General features: G+C 37.2%; 1 protein-coding gene across 1 annotated transcript in view; it reads left to right on the forward strand.

Annotated features, from left to right (window-relative positions):
* Positions 1 to 17,765, forward strand: part of LOC126297751 (calcium-dependent secretion activator-like) — a 1,391,877-nt gene that overhangs the window by 1,026,069 nt on the left and 348,043 nt on the right. The window contains exons 22-23 of the mRNA XM_049988921.1: positions 4,584 to 4,707; positions 4,833 to 4,853. Of these exons, the coding sequence (XP_049844878.1) occupies positions 4,584 to 4,707; positions 4,833 to 4,853 (145 nt within the window). The remainder of the gene's footprint in view (positions 1 to 4,583; positions 4,708 to 4,832; positions 4,854 to 17,765) is intronic.

Below are 17,765 nucleotides of genomic sequence, written 5' to 3' on the forward strand. Positions count from 1 at the left end.
TCAGGACACTCACAAAGCTGCACTGAAGTTTACTTCTGTTTGAAATTAGTGTCTCTGCGATCTACCATGGACAACAAATTATACAGTGGAACAAAAAGGTTAGCTGCAGGGCAACAAAACTATTTTCATTCATCATCCTTCATGCTGAAGTACAGACAGAAAGACAAAGGATGCTAATCACAGTGATGTTGGTGTGATGACCAGTTGTGATGATGTTGGGTGTTATGAACTCCACTTCTGGATGTCAGTTCTGATGGTGACAGGTTTCAAGAAGTGCACTTGTGAACACCAGTTGTAATGGTCATACCTCAGATTAGGTGGTGATTGTGCATCAAGCTTGGTGAGGTGAGGCAGTGACATTACAAGTGCAGGAGGTTGAGCTCCATTGACTGATCCAGTCTTATGCCTGAAGCTGTCAGTGAAACTTCGGTGTCTGTAATAACATTTCATTGATATCATTGCTAGAATGAATATTCTTTTCTCTGGTATACAGGAAATGGGCCAGACTGCTTGTTCAGGTGTTGGTGGGATGTAGTAGCCATAGTGCTCTAGCAGCTCATGTGGCTTGCAGTAGCTCAGGCATCCCGCTACCTGAAAGTGAGGCAACATGGAATGCAGTAGCAGGGGTCAGGAACATGGCCCATGGATGCACCTCTGAGGATACAATAGGCCTTAGCAGTCTTGAAGATGGGTATTTGGTTAGACCTGTACACATGACATGCTACGAATGGTGGTAATTGAAGGCAAGAGCCCAGGACACCCACAGCACACACAGTGTACAGCCAAGAGTGTGGTACATGTACAGCATGGGAGGTGTCATTCAGGTGCCTCCCTCCCCCACCCTAACCTCAGAGGATAACAGCTTGCAGTCAGCTGGTTTGGCCCTTTCCTCACAGGAAGATCCAGCAGGTCCATGTGTCAACATCTTCTATCAATCACAGCTGTGACCTGTTAATTGCAGGAGGATGGAGCAATGAAGTCCAACTACACTCAGCAGACTGAATTCCTGTAGTTGAAGTCTTCTAACAGGCTGCAAGCAGCACATCACAGTTAGCCATCAGAGTCAACCTGTAACTAGCAAGGCTGGGAACAAGTTGTCTGAATCATGAGTATTTAAAGTCAGACATCCTGTAATTGTATCAGGTTAAGCAGCCATTTGCCCTCATTTAATTTGAGATGTCAGTGACCCTGTCCCCAATATGGTGTCTCAATTACAGACAGCTTTCCCTGCCCTTGCATTTCTCATCAGTACTGGAACATCTTCAAGTAACAGAGCTGTGAAGTTGCATGTTATTGCTCTGAATTGTAGAGTTCGCAGAACAACGTTCTGGATGATGTCATAGAAATCATTTGTAGTCCTGTGGCAGTGAGTTATGAATGTGGCCCTGGTTTTACAACACTGGCACTCTTTGTGTGCTCTACATCATCACTGTGACACACCATCTGAGTTGGACTTGATTCTTTCACCTTGTGTGTCAAGCACTAGCTTCAAAACTTTATCAGTGCAACCAGGAACAGGGTTGGTGAGCAACAGTTCTGTCAATGGGTGCAGCAGCGAATCTTCATCTGCTAGGAATTCCTCTCCAATGTTCTTTTCACTGATGAATGTTCTTTCTCAAACAAATGATAGGTAAGTACAAAGAATGTGCATTATTAATGCAGTAAAAGCCCATGATGGCTTCGAGAGATGGAACATCCACATCAGTGGAGAGTTAAGGTCTTGTGTGGGATACCTAGTACTACAACCATTATTTTATCAGTGCTAACCTAAATGAGAGGGCCTAGTCCAACTTTCTCATGTGAATTCTTCTTCATCTTCTGGAAGAAATGCCACTAAGAACCAGAATGCTTATGTTGTGCCAACATGAAGGATATCCAGAACATAATGGCTTGCATGATATTCTTGTTCTGAACTAAATGCATACTTCCAGATGGACTGGTCATGAATGAACAATGAATTTGGCTGCTTGGTCTCCTAACTTAGCTTCTCTGGAATTTTTTCTTCTGGTTTCCTTAAAATACATCTATTGCATTATTCCCACAATTCCAGAGAGCATAAAGGAACAAATCCCCCTCCCTTGTAATTAACTTCAGCATGTAACAAGAAAGTAGCAATAAATTCTTTCATCCAATTTGTGGACTAGTGTATCACTGTACATGGTCATCCCTTTGTACACCTTTGAATGCTCTACATCTTTTTGTGCCCACACTGCATTACAGTATTACAAAATGGTATTAAATACCCCCATTTCTGTTTCTTATTAAGTTGAATGTGATGTTTACTTGAGTACATGATTCATTTTCATACACGCCTGGAGGACAGAAACTGAATTACTGAATAAAGAATGTAGTATACACACATACACATATACTGTGCAGGCATAATTGTAATGGACAAAGGTACAAGAAATGAAATTATACTGGTTAACACCCCACCATAAATAAACAACATATACTTGATGTATTTTTTGTTACAATTCTGGACAAAAAGTTGTTTGGGGTGGTTAAGATTATTGGAATGCCCCCTACACAAAGTTTCTTAACTTTGTCAATAATAGCAAGTGTATCCTCCTCAGCTCTGTAACAATGAAGTTTTGGGAGAATAAAAAATTAATTGGTCTGTGTTGGTTGCACTTTTATGAGACAGAACCACAAAAATGCTTTACTGCAAAGCACCTGCCATAAACATGAAAGTCTTACATCCACATCTATGTCAATATTCCACAAGCCACCTGAGAGGATGTTGCAGACATTACTTTTGGTAACACTACCTGATCCCTCCTTGTCTGTTCCATTTCTGAATGACCTGTTTGTAGATAAGCCTTTGTATCAGCTCTGATTTATCATATTTTCTCATTATGGTCATGTCAAGTTGCCAAGTGTGTCATGGATTTCAAATAGTGCCTCAATCAACTATGATTCCATCAGGAACCACTGTGCACAATGACTATAGACTATAAGGAAATAGAGTTACACAGCAGCCAGTCACAATCCCATTAGCTTTTATTATTCTTACAAATCTAAATTTTGGCTTCAGTGCATTTTCAATACATTTCAACAGACTTGTGGCAGTTCATGTCACCACATGTCCTTACAGGTGTATAGGCAGGAGGCTCAGTGTTCTCCTTCCTGTCCACCTGTAAGAATGTATTGTGACTTGAACTTTTGTGAGTCTGATGAATTGTAACAAAAATGTGCTGAAGATGGCTATTTATAAACGAAATCTAGATTTGCAATGGGGATGCGACTGACTGCTGTGTGCATCTTCTTCCTTCATGGCCTCGATTGCATGAATGTGTTCTGGCTGGCCATGTACCATTTACGACTGACTGCTTGCTTATTCACCTTATTGAATAGTTAAGCAGTAAAGGCAGTTTAATGAATAAATATATTATAATATGCAAACATATCCACAAAAGAGAAAAGTTTGTTTGGTAGTTCAGCTATGGCATCAACATGTTCTGCTGATGGTGTCAAGCACTGATTCATTTAATATGTGTCCTAGATATTTATCTCTAAATTAGAAAAAATGGTGCTTCTAGATTTCAAAAGTTTTGCACACACAAAGTTCCTGTCACTGTAATGTCATCCAAGCATTGTCGTGGTCCTTGGCTAAGTTTCTGTAAGTATATGTAGAAAACTCATGAGAGCCCTTCTAACTCCTAATGGTGACATATTGTAGGTGAGACTCTTGAATCTGGAGGAGAGTACATATGTAGCAGTATATGTGGTCCCTGTTTCATTGAACTGTATTAGCTGGCAGTGACTCATCATGCAAGAGTTACTTTTTTCCTTAAGTCTTGTGCAGCAGTGTATACTTACAATCACATAAAACTAGATGAGGAACAGAAATACATAAGAAAAATAGAAACAGTAGGTGCTAACACAGAGCTTGCATTTTCAGTTGTAATACATCCTTTGCTGACAGTTAATATTTAATGTAAATAGATTTTTTTTAAAAAAACTTTTTGAGTAATGACAAGAAATAAGTGGGATCAATACACCTAAATAGCTTCAGTGTCAGTATTGTGTGTATTCTTTAAAATGGACAAGAGCACACCAAAGCTGATAAACTACAGTAGACATAAGGCAATACATTGTGTAGTGCCTCATGTTTACATGCCTTCACATGTACTCAAAATGTCACAGAATGTACAAAATATTCTGTACTTCGGCAGTGTGCCACTGAAGATGATTTTAATACTAATATTGACTTGTATTTTTTAGAAAGTGGCAGTGGTGGTGGTTAGTGTTTAACGTCCCGTCGAAAACGAGGTAATTAGAGACGGAGTGCAAGCTCGGGTTAAGGAAGGATTGGGGAGGAAATCAACCATGCCCTTTCAAAGGAACCATCCCGGCATTTGCCTTAAACGATTTAGGGAAATCACGGAAAACCTAAATCAGGATGGCTGGAGACAGGATTGAACTGTCGTCCTTCCGATTGCGAGTCCAGTGTTTAGAAAGTGGCCATTTATTTTATCAAACTGATTGGATATTGCCAACATAACATACATTTTCATTAAAATTTATTTGATTTTTCAATATCCAGTATACTTAAGTAAGCTTTTTTTTTTAAATAACAGGTCCTGATGAAAGATATTGTTACTCCAGTACCACCAGAAGAAGTTCGAGGGATGATTAAGAAATGTTTAGAGAAAGCAGCACTTGTTAATTACACTAGACTTTCTGCAGAAGCAAAAATAGAAGGTAAACTCTGTGAACTGTTTGTAAATGAAATAGACTATAGCAAATTTTTATACATGGTATATTTAATAGAAAATTGCACTTGTTTAATGTTATATCTTTTATCTATTTCTTATGCTTCATTCAAGGAGGTGAAGGGACAGTACAAGGTAATTTTGTAATTATGGATACATGTTTTGTAAGTTTCAAAATAAGTGATTTTTTTGACAGAGTACAGTACTTTTTCCAAATCTAGTAACTAATTTAACCCATTTTTGCCTGAGATTATTTTCACTGTTTTATTTTGGGTAAACATTTGAAATTAACTTAAAATAAATTTTTTGAGATATCCTTATTGTAAGTTTTGATTTTTCACCATTGATTTAGGTGAGAAACATGGTTCCCAAATAGGAACACCAGGAATGAGAAGGGTCCCACAAATTAAAACAAAAAGAAACATAATTTTTTCAATAATATTGATTTATTTAGTAAACCAAAAGCATTATTACTAATATTGATTACATACAGCCAACTAACAGTTAATTCTTACAATGGCAATCCTTGAAACAATGCTCATGGAGAGTTATTTTACATTTTTCACACGCCTTTCTCTCCTTTTTCTTTCTTTTTTTTTTTCCTCTCTCTCTCTCTCTCTCTCTCTCTCTCTCTCTCTCTCTCTCTCTCTCTCTCTCTCTCTCTTTTTTTTTTTTTTTTTTTTTTTTTTTTTTTTTTTTTTTTTTTTTTTTTTTTTTTTGGAAACTTCCTGACAGATTAAAACCATGTACCAGACCGAGACACCAACTCGGGACTTTTGCCTTTCACGTGCAAGTGCTCTACCAACTGAGCTACCCAAGCTCCGTTGGTACAGCACTTGCCAGCAAAAGGCAAAGGTCCTGAGTTTGAGTCTCGGTCTGGCACACAGTTTTAATCTGCCAAGAAGTTTCATATCAGCGCACACTCCGCTGCAGAGGGAAAATCTTATTCATGTTTCTACCATGTTCCTTCTAAATAAGAGGCTGCAAGGATCCTGATTATTTTTATTTGGCCTGGATGTTGCCACACGTTTTGCATTGCCACATCAATACAGATAATAAATATTAGCCACCTCCATTTCTTTGATGGTACAGACATCCGATAATACAGAAATATTTTCATTCATCCTATCTATGCCATCTATGAAATGCTTATATTCTTTGACTATGTTCGGCTATGTTTCTTTTCAGCCTGGAACCATCTATAGGACTCTCTGATGGGGTGAACAGGGTCACATGTTGATATGATGTGAACTGGTTGGTTGTTATTCCAAACAGCTATCACTGATCCGGAATGTTTTTCTCTTCTGCAGTCGAAGCTACTATGAGGGGAATTTGCTATTTGTTTTGAATCATCTATAGGGCATTTACATATTCTATTACTCATTATTGTACCCATGAATCCTATTCCATTTTCTCTCTGTGTTGGCCAAATTAATTGAGGAAGAAAAAAGGTTGGTGTAGATTTTGTATGGAGCTGGTGGTAAGTCTTTGACTAGTTTCAGAACCACATGCTCACCTAGGCTAACATTTTTCAACCATTCAGTATCTTTTCTGCTGTAAGGAAAAAATTGTGCAGGATACCCAAGTGACTCACAGAGGCACCAAATCTTGAAGCCAAATCTTATGGGCTTACTTTTCAGGAATTGCTTTGTTCCATGCCTGCCATAATATGGCACCATACTCTTGTCAACTGAAAGATGTTCAGATAATTGAGTATGAGACAAGAAATGATCAATGAGAAGCTTTATTAGGGATGATATTTCACCAAGTCTGTCATCTGAAGTTATTTTTGAGTTATCAGCACAGTGAACAAACCATTTTTATGTTTCAAATCTGTTACGCCTTGTTGCTGAACTGACAAATGCTTTATATGTCTCTGTGTTGAGTTCCCACAGCATTCCAGGTACAGTGGGGTATACTGACAGACTAAAAATTGATAAAAAATATCTCAGTTCATTACATGAAATTGCAAAACTGCAGTCAGTTTTCTGATACGCATATTGGGTAGTCATTTCCTGAAGGTGTTTCAATACACCATCATCAAAAACAAGTTCAAAGGACTCAACAGAGCTAGAGGGAATATCTTTTTTTGCAGTGAAGTAAACTGATCAAAATTGGGAGTAATGTCAGCTTTCTCCCAATCATAAGGAGATGAAAGAGCCCCTCAGCCTCACTGAGTACTGCTTCCATTATTACTAGAGTGAGGTGAATGCTGAAGCACCTCTTCCCGCATACTCTGTTCTTTCCTGCATGATGACTTTTGCTTCAGCTAAAGCTGAAATTTGCCGACCAGACAAATTATCAACAGTTCCGCATGTTTTTTCATCTCCACTGCCTTCTTCTGCCTCCCATCCATCATCCGGAGTATAATTGTTTATATCTGCCTCTGCAAAGTCTTCACCTTCCTCCAAAATGGCTGAAATTTTAGCAGGAGTGAAAGAACTGAAACAAATATTTATATGATCAAGTTTGTGAATGTATGACTAACAAACACTGTATGTCTCTGGTGTTCCCCTTTGGCAACACGCAAATATTTACATTGCTAACTAATAAAGAAATAAAATAATTATAATTAATTTTCTATGGAACACCTCCTTATAGTTCTAAGATATTAAGAATAAAGAAAAGAGATTAGGAAAGAAATACATTATTGTACAATACTTACTTTTTGGTAGACATGTTACAAACTGAAATAACTGCTAACTTTGTAAACGCTCAACCATCACCAGTCAAACAATGAGGTTCAATCCAAAGCACCGAGCGAGGTGGCGCAGTGGTTAAACACTGGACTCGCATTCAGGAGGACGACGGTTCAATCCCGCGTCCAGCCATCCTGATTTAGGTTTTCCATGATTTCCCTAAATCGCTCCAGGCAAATGCCGGGATGGTTCCTTTGAAAGGGCATGGCCGACTTCCTTCCCCGTCCTTCCCTAATCTGACGAGACTGATGACCTCGCTGTCTGGTCGCCTTCCCCAAACCAACCAATCCAAAGCACATAGAAAGAATGTAGACTCCAAACCACTGATCTAAAAAGAAACTCGCATTTTAGTAAACATTGCATGGCTCATAATAAATAAACAAAGACTATAAAAATATTGTTCCCAATTGGGAACACCAGGCATTTGGTTTGAAATGATATTTTTGAGAAAAACAACATAAAATTAAGATACTGTTTTATTATTCATTTAGAACACTAGATGGAAGTACCTTATTTTGCACTAATTAGTACTTTGTTATATTTACATCTTGGTTACATAGTTTACATTTGATTGCCAAAGATTGCTTGAAACTGGTGGCACTGTATTTCTTTTCATACTCAGAATATTAAACATTGAACCTCCTCACTCCCAATCATTTGAAGCTAAAAGGCACAGAGGTTGTATAGTATCTGTTATATACAAATAACAGAACTTGAATCCATTAATGTTGATATCTTTTACGTACATCTCAATGTGCATTGAAACTCTTAGGAAGATAAAAATTAATGTTTGCTGGTGTCAATAAGGAACAAAAATTTATGTGTATACAGTGTGATTTGATGTGAATTATACAAGGTAGCAACAAATCAAGGACACACTAGAGCCCATTGATGGTTCCTTGTATCATCCACTGTGTATAAAATAGGAAGTTATAAAACTGTAATGGTATTGCCGGGATCTTTTGTAATCATGTTATACCTGCAATCATATTATAACTGCCTGTTGCAGAATTGCTTCAGAGATGGTGGTTGAAGCATTCACTATAGATTTTAAAAGGTAGTAGTAAATTATTTACACATTCATGATGGGAATTGAATGTACTATAGTTGATAGGTTGTTACGTACAGTTCATTCAAGAATCCTGCTCTATATAATAAGGCTTCAAATGATTCACATAGAACAGTATGTGCCTTATTGTGATAAGAATGATAATGAGAATATTGGAAGTGGAAGACAGTGCAGAGAGGAGATAATACAGGCAACAAAACTAGTATCCAGGTAGAGGATATGCTTTTGTTCTCATACTGAATCTCATGAATAATAAATTCTATAAGTACTAGCTACTTTTCCTGCATCCATATTGCATGCTGCACCAAGGAACCATAAGTATGGCCACCATTAACATTAGGACAATTAATGTCCACAGAATTTTCCCATGATGATAAAACAAAATAATAGTAATGTAGTAACAGGATTTTCAGGATGCCTGTGAAAAGTTAACTATTTTTATCATAAATTCTGTATGAGAGATACACATTTATTTTAATAAGTAATTCTTCTTGTTATCACCTATAGTTCCCCTATGAAGAAAGGGGCAGCTATGAGTCAGGATGCAAGGTTACCCAAGAGACTCATGGGTTCAGCAGTATAGGGTAGGAGGAGTCGGGGCAGACCAAGGACAAGGTACCTGGACTCAGTTAAGAATGATTTTGTAGTAATAGGCTTAACATCAGAAGAGGCATCAATGTTAGCACAGAATAGGGGATCATGGAGGAATTTTATAAGGGGGACTATGCTCCAGACTGAATGCTGAAAGGCATAATGATGATGATGATGATGATGATAAGAATTGGGGTCTTGTGCTTGCCATGGTACATCATACACCACGAATGTATATTCTCTGAAGTTTTACACAGTAAAATGTGTTTATCATAAACAATAGATTAACCATAACTAACTTTCTTTCATTAACCACAAATTTTACATTTTTCCAATTTTAATGTGATCCCACTTCATCTCAATTTGTCCACCAGTAGTTCTTGTGACAAATAACATTCATCCCAACTCTTATTGCAAAGCAAAATGTCATCAACATATGCAGGAAATTCAGAAGATGATTCCTCACCTAACACTTGATGCAAATCTCTAATAAATGCAGCTACTGACACAATTAAACTGTAGTGCACAATCCAGTACTGATAGCATTTAGCATTCTGCAATAGTGATGTCCGGTATTTGTGAGATTGTGGAGCAGATGGTATTAATGAAATCTATATGTTAAATCTGAGGTTCTCATTAGTTTAATACACTCAGACTTATGTAATAACTCATTTATTTTCATTTTCTCCATGAATAATATTTTAAGAAATATGTAGTGTAAAACAAGTCAAACACCAATGGATTATTATAATCAATACTACTTGTCTTAATTGTGTCCTACCTTTCAATCTTTTGCAACTCTTTTTCAACAGCAGTTTTTCTTGTAATTGGTACATCATACATTGTTTTACAGAATGGCTATTGAAGTTTCAGGTTTAGTACACATTTAAAATTCTTCACACTACCTAATGCATCACTGAACACAGCCTCATATTGCTATAAGAAAGCTTTAAATTAATGTTTTTGTTAAGTGTTCAGCCCCACAGTTTCAGATTCCTTTTCCTCAATTATTTTCACCAACCACTTCTCATCCACTTCTAGTTATAAATTATCCTCCACTTCATATGTTTCATCTTCCTTCAATGTCCAGCTGTTTGTGTTTTGGCGATCAACAGAATTTCCCTGCTCATGAATTTGGTGGATCATATTCCCTTTTTGTGCGTGCCACATAATATTTTCTCTCTCTCCATTCAAAAGCAGCACAAATATTAAATAGTCAGTCAGCCCCTATAATATATTCTTCAGTTAATTCTGAAATTATTAAGCACCCATGTTCAGATTCGACACTCGCAGTTTCAAAAGTCAGTAGAGTCTGGTATATCACCAACCTACTGTGTCTACCAGAAACTCCTCTAAACCTAAATCCTATCACTGGTGCCTCAATATAGTTCATATTGTGTCTGATTTCATTCCTTGAAGCTTCTGATATTCCAAACATTCTATTACCTGAATCCAGTAATGATTTCCCCTTCAAATTTCCTATTTTCATTTGAGCATTTGGATTCCTTATTTCCTCACTCGTCTTTTTATTGATCTCTTCATCTGTGGGTCCTTTTTAACTGCACTGAAGTCCACATGATTGCTATTTTGAAAGCTCCTGTTTCTATTTATTGCTGCTTATATCATAGTGGCTATTACACAAGTTCCCTAAAAACACAATTGAATCTTCACTCACACCTACCGTTCTTTTCCAGAATTCATAAATTTAATTGCAATTAACATCCCACCAGAAAACTTTCATTATGGTACTAAATTTTAGATTTAGAATTAAAGACTGGTTAGGCATCTTACATACATATTTCGTCTGAACACTTTCAGTGACTTAAGTCATGAGCATCTCTGATATTTACACATGTAACAGATTCAGACACTTCCTTTGCAACTTCATTTTTATGTACCTCTGTCCTCTTCTTTCTCATCTAACAAATATTGCTTAGATCCAACAAAATTATCCACATTTTCATTATCATTAATTCCTTCCTCATCAACAATATCACTGACATTAGTTACAGCTTCATCTACCATATGATTCTCCCTTTACTCATGTCTTGCTACTTCTTCACATTTAGGAAAGATCTCACAAATATTTAAGCTATCATCAGCAGTCTCATTCAGATTTTCTCCCATGTCAACACTGTAAAATGTTATAAGTTACCTTCCTGTAGCTCACTGTGCAGATTTTTAGTGTCTGATGTGCTTTGTTCTGTACCCTACCTTTCCAGATATTATCCCTACTGTTTTATTAACTGGGTACTCTTATGTAATTACCCTCCCTCCCCAACCCATTTTATTAACCATTTTGTGTAGCACTTTTATTACACTTATTGGTCTGTGTATTAAATTGCTATCTTTCACTCTAACATTGAGTACATCAAATGGAGCACCTTTCAATTTCATTGTTCACTTATTTTAGCACTCAGATGGAAATGTTGTGATTAATTTTGATTATTATAACAGTTTCTGTTATTTTGTTCATATTCCCTTTTCTAGTGTCTCTCTCTGTTATCAACATCTCTTGTTGTTCCCTTTTCTGCATTTCTATGATTGTTATCACCATTCCTCCCTTAGTAATTGTTATTTTCCCAATTTCCATTACATTCTTCTTGTCTGAAATTATTTCAGTATAAACACTGTGTATTATTTCTTTCAAATACTCTGTCCAACTAATCTAGCTATTTAAGGAACTGTTCAACTGATCCATCAGGCCTGTACACTAATCTCCATTGCACATTCTCAGGTAATCTTCAGTTTAAATTATCAGTTTGTGTCAATTCCTCAAATGTTTGATTTCAATGAACAAATTTCCCTACCATCCCTTCTCTGTACTGTGTAACTTGATCCACTAAGAAATTCCCTTTTAGTTATAGCTTTCTCTCACTGACCAAAAATTGTTAATAAAACTATTTTCAGACTTGTAATAAAATAAATCTTGCATACAACTATGATCTTCCAAAGATAGTTCTTCACCATCAAAATATCTTTTCCCAATTTCAGTTATAAGATTATCAGTTACAGTTAGAATTAAATTGCTTTTAAAGTGTTGTAAGGAATCAAAATAAGGGGAATTAATATTCCCACAACAATTTTCACTGGCATACTATAAAATCAATTTAAAAAATGTGTTGATTAATATTATTATTGTCATACTTTCCTATCAACAATAAAAATGCTTTGGAACATAAAGTAAATTATTCTCTAATCATGACATGTTATTGTTACACTCATTATGTCTTTCTGGTCTGGTCTCTTCAACACTGTGAAATTTTGTTTCACAAGTATTGTTAACAGATGCAACTTCATTATTAAAATTACATTATACTCCAAAAATTTCAACCCAAAAATTAACTTCCAGTTCAGTTACTTTCTGATTAACAATTAGATCATTGGGTGCTGTGTTTGGAACTCTGTCATTTAATTTTGTGGTTTTTCAATTGCAGTCTCAATTCTCCAATTTCCTTCCAAATGCTAAAATCTGACTTCATGCCACCAATTTACCAGCATCACAACTCTTAGCAAACTTCGTTTTCAACACTTCACTGTTGGAAATTTTTTTGCTTGTTTCAAAAATCTGATTGTTCAAAATTTCACTGGTAGCAGATATTTGTTTGTTCAGAATTTTGTTGGTATCAGAAATTTGTTTATCTCAGTGTTTTACTGTCTTGTGCTAAAATCTCTAAGGCTGTGATAATTCTTTCAGAAATAATTCTAACGATGATTTGTTTCCAGAATCTACCAGATCATCCAAACTTGATTCTGAAGTATTAATACTGAATCAATTTCCTCAAGACTGTCCTCAACTGAGTCACTTTTCTCTTTCTTTAGAGCCATTTAGAAAGTTTGACTACTGAGTACATTACTTCACACACAACAGACACTAATGTCACATGTAATAACTTTCCTGTTACTGACTTTTCTCCAATAAGATAATTGCAGAAACAGCTTAAATCATCCACTTGCCTTCTGTTGCAGTTGGTATGTTATGCTCTCTTTGTGGTCTAATCTTATTATTTTTGCTGACCCCAAGTAATTTTTCCTGTACCAGGAAGCATTAAATGGTAAATGGATTGTAATTAAGTTAAATTCTGATAATTATTAATCTAAATGCAGTTTCTGAATCTCAAACATATATATTCTTCAGTATATCCACACTCAGCACTGATAACATATAATACTTCTGCCTTCAGCAGTACCACGAAGCAATATCAAGTCCTTTTGCAACAACTCTTCTGCTAAGAACCACTGTTTCACACAATATTCCCACCAACCCTCTGTACCTTCCACTCAATGAACAAGACAGCTATCTCACATAGTAGTCAAAGAGTTTATAATGACACTCATGATGTTGTGTCTGACTTCTTGGACATGTAGGTGGCTAGTAATAACATAGTTCATTGGAACACACTGAATAATTATTACCTTTTTACTTACCAAAAAACTTATCTCTGCTCGCCAGGTTCAGTTATAGCTATGAAACTTCACACATGGACTTATGGTTCAGACAACACTCAATAAGCCATGACCTCTGAGTGGCAAATTGATACAAGTCCAGAATGACCAAACTTTGGCTTCTCTACAGTCATTGTAAAACACATGTTCATTGACGATTGTCGGCACAGTTCTGATAGTGTTGCTCTGATGATTTCCATGTCCTGTGTCATGGCGAGTAGCAAGCACAATGATGTTACTCTGGCAGGAACTTTGTGGAAGTGGACAGGTTCTGACCTCAAACAGAACTACCCTCCTTGCCTCTGACAACATTGTTTCAGGGCAGATGCATGGTGGTGGCAGCTCCCATTGCAGGAGTCACAACTTCTTCCTAGCATCTCATTGGCACATTGTGATACTGAATTGCTATTTAATACCTCTACAGTGGTTGATACTTCTTGAGCTGCTCTCAACTTTCAATGACACCACAGATAATAATAACTGGTGCAATGTCAAAACAATTAATAAAATTGAGTAATGTGAATTCAGTTGAAATACTTCAGCCTTAATTTAGATTTGTAGGATATAAAAATGTAATTATGGAATAACTCATTTTTATGAATGTGTATATATAAAAATTATTCTTATCTAAGTAAGAAGATAATTAGCGTCTAGTATCACAAATTTCTTACTATACAAGGTGAACCAGGAGTAAAGTCACATCCTTTGAGGGATGATAGTATTAGTGATTCTGAACAAAAAAAGTCATGTGAACATATGTCCTGTTCCTAGTAGTTTTTGAGGAAAGTAATGAAAACAGTGGGGTACAGGTGATAGGGAAGGAAACATTGTGATTTAATATTTTGTTTAATTTTATAGAGTTCCTTACAAAAGATGTTAAATTTGTACAATCCTTTACTTGAGCACATGAATTTAAAACACAAGTGAGAAGTTCCTCCTATGTCATCCTGCACAGAATTTATGAAGAACTGTGAAATTTTTGCTTCACCAATCCATACTATTTTGACTATACATTTAACAACACTGTAAAACACTGGTGCAAACACTGTAGTACTGATATGTGAGGTAAGCAATATGCACAATTCCATACCTTTCCTTCCAATTCACTCCGTATTATTGGTTTGATTTCATTACAACGTTCATACAGAATACAGAGAAATTGATAGTCAAAAGAACTGGTGGCTTGCCCACATAGGTTAGATACTGCATCTATCTTACTTATTCTGATGCTTACTACTACTTGCTTATGAGTCTACTGTTCACACTTGTTTTGTGCTTCTGGCAATAAAACCTTCATGGCTAGTCCCATTGCAGCTTTTTCTCGTAATCCTAAATTTACATCTTTTCCTCATTCACACTACAAGATTACACTCTCATTCTCTCTTATGCTCTGTTGAAATTTGGACTATTGGTGGTTTATCTCTCCACTTTCAAAGAATAAAAGCTACACACAGCTGAGTTGGAGCCAGTGAGGCCCCTGATATTGTGGCACTCAAAATGACCATCACATATCATTGTCCTTCTCTGAACAGCAATGAATTGATGCAGAGAATGGATAGTTGTGAAATGTTCCCTTGGGTGATTCCCATAATGGTGACAGGCAGGTGGAAAGTTGACCGCATTATGTCACATGTGTCCCACTGATTTAAAGTCCACTTCCCTTAAGTTCCATGCATCTGGCCGCTGTGAGTGTCCCTTGCTTGTAACAACTTGACACTACTACTGAGGCACCACTTACAGGTACGAAGGGCAATAGGATGCCTCCCTGGATAAGTGATATCAGTTCCAATAGGACAAATGCATGTCTCCAATTACAACCATCACAAACAGGTATCAGAGCTGTTCTGCCAAACCAACAGGATTGATAGATAGCCTGAACACGTGCTTCCCGAGACCATCAGTACAGGTAAAGTGCACAATCCACAGTCTGCCCAATTTCACTGTCACTTTGTAACTGTGCACCTCCATCCTGGCTTTCACTCCCCACTTCACCCACCAAGATGCCACTCTTGAAATTCATGAGCATAAAATACCAACATTGCCCCAAGTTATCGATGGTCTCAGTGAAGAGGGGAATGAGGTATGCATCTGTAATGGTCTTGCTGTTGCGGAGACAATAATCACAGCAGAACCTATATTGTCTAGAACCATCTGTAGATTTGTTTGGTAAGACCATGATTCCTGCACCCCATGGATTACACTTCTAAGGGGTGGGGCAAATAAATGTGACCTGGATGAGTGGATATGCCCGGGTTCGATTCCCGGCGGGGTCAGGGATTTTCTCTGCCTCGTGATGACTGGGTGTTGTGTAATGTCCTTAAGTTAGTTAGGTTTAAGTAGTTCTAAGTTCTAGAGGACTGATGACCATAGCTGTTAAGTCCCATAGTGCTCAGAGCCATTTAAACCATTTTTTTTGAGTGGATATGTTTGGGCATGAATATATGCATATAACTACACCTGACAGGATGGAACAACTAACCATACAGCTGTCTGAATCATGGAGCACATTTACACAATCTTCATTCCTGACAGTGTTGTTAGCAGAGGTCAGTCTGGTCATGGCCCTAGGTGGCCATCCAGGTCACTTGATCTGTCAATGTGTAATTACTTCATGTGGGGACCCCTGTAGTCCAAGGCGCTTCATAACTATCCTCATAGTCTTCAAGAACTGCAGCAAAATATTTCGAATGAGATTTCAGCAATTCCAGCAGTCCAACTTTGACCCATCTTCAACTTGCTAACCACAGCCCAAAAGTTCCAAGAGATGAATGGTAGTCACTTTGCTTATGCTATAGTCAGGTTAGTACTGTATTTCTTTGTACATTGGAACTCTGTTCCCTGGGTTACTTTTATTTGTATTTATCATACTATCCTGTCAGATAACTGCTCGTAAATAAAATCTTACATAATCAGCTGCCAATACCTTGGCACACAGTATGTACACTAGTGCTATATCCCCTGTTTGGTATTCAGTGTTGAGCCAAAGGCATTGCTGGCAACAGCAATGGAACAAAAATTAAGCCTCAGATTTCAGCAATGATACATCCACTCTCACTCTATGTTCTCTTTAAATGCTTCACTTTCCTATGGAATGCATTCTTAACAGTGGCTAGCAGCTGCTTGTGTTTCACACTCCTTGTGCTCCACTCGTCCTCATCTGGAATGTCCAAACTCACTGTCAAAGCACCCTGCTTTAACCTTACTTCCTTAGCACTAAAATTATCTGTTTTACATGTACCACTACCTGCCATATTTCTGTTGTATGTGTGTAACATTCTCTTAATAAAACAACTTGCTGGATCCAGTATATCATCCCCTTCCACAGTCTCTACAACACATAACAGACCTACAGGTAGATCTGGCTCCATATTCACGCACTTCTTGATGCCACCTGTCACACATTCATTAGAATCAAGCCTTAGTCCAATTAAATGCGTTTCAATTGGTTTGTCCAACATTCTAGATGTCATCTGAGTTCTACACTGGTAACAGCTTCTCCTAACTGGAATGTCTTTCTACTAAGTTCTACTGCTCATTGCTGAAGGTCAATTTTAGCATAATGGTGATATAAAAAGTCTATGATGCTGCAGCCCTCAGTTACATGTGGTACTACATCTACACATTGCTTAAATTGAACATCCTCTATATGAAAATCTGCGTTCTCTGAACCCAATGATCTCACATCATTATTTCTGATCCCACATGTCCTGTAGCATCATGGCTTCCATAGCCTCAGACCCACTAAGTCTACTGGCAAGCAACGCATGTGGCCCTGTGTCCAATGAAACCTTGTACTTGGTACCTCCCACAGCACTCATTACTGCACAGTTCACCTCGGCATATGTATTCATTGCATCAAATTTTAACTGGAATACTTTTAGGTGGAGCTTGTGTTCCCCTCATGCTGCTTGCCACATTCTTGTCCACCCATATGTTGATTAACAAAATTCTGTTGCTGATCCCTTGTGTTTCCACTATTTTTCTATTGCTGTAAACATAGCCTCAGTAAATGCTATGTCTATCCACATCTGTAACACTTAATGTTTGCTTCAAATACACTACATCTATCTCATACACCTTCTGGTATGTCATTTATTCACATCTCATTACTAACATAATAGCAGTATACAGATCCTCTGGTGCACCTGTATGCACCATTTTTGACATTTCCAAACACAATCCCCTCAGAAAAGCATTGAGTATATTCTGCTCAAATTCTTGTAACAAAACTGCATTTTCTGC

Source organism: Schistocerca gregaria, chromosome X (genome assembly GCF_023897955.1).
Source record: "Schistocerca gregaria isolate iqSchGreg1 chromosome X, iqSchGreg1.2, whole genome shotgun sequence".
NCBI lineage: Eukaryota > Metazoa > Arthropoda > Insecta > Orthoptera > Acrididae > Schistocerca > Schistocerca gregaria.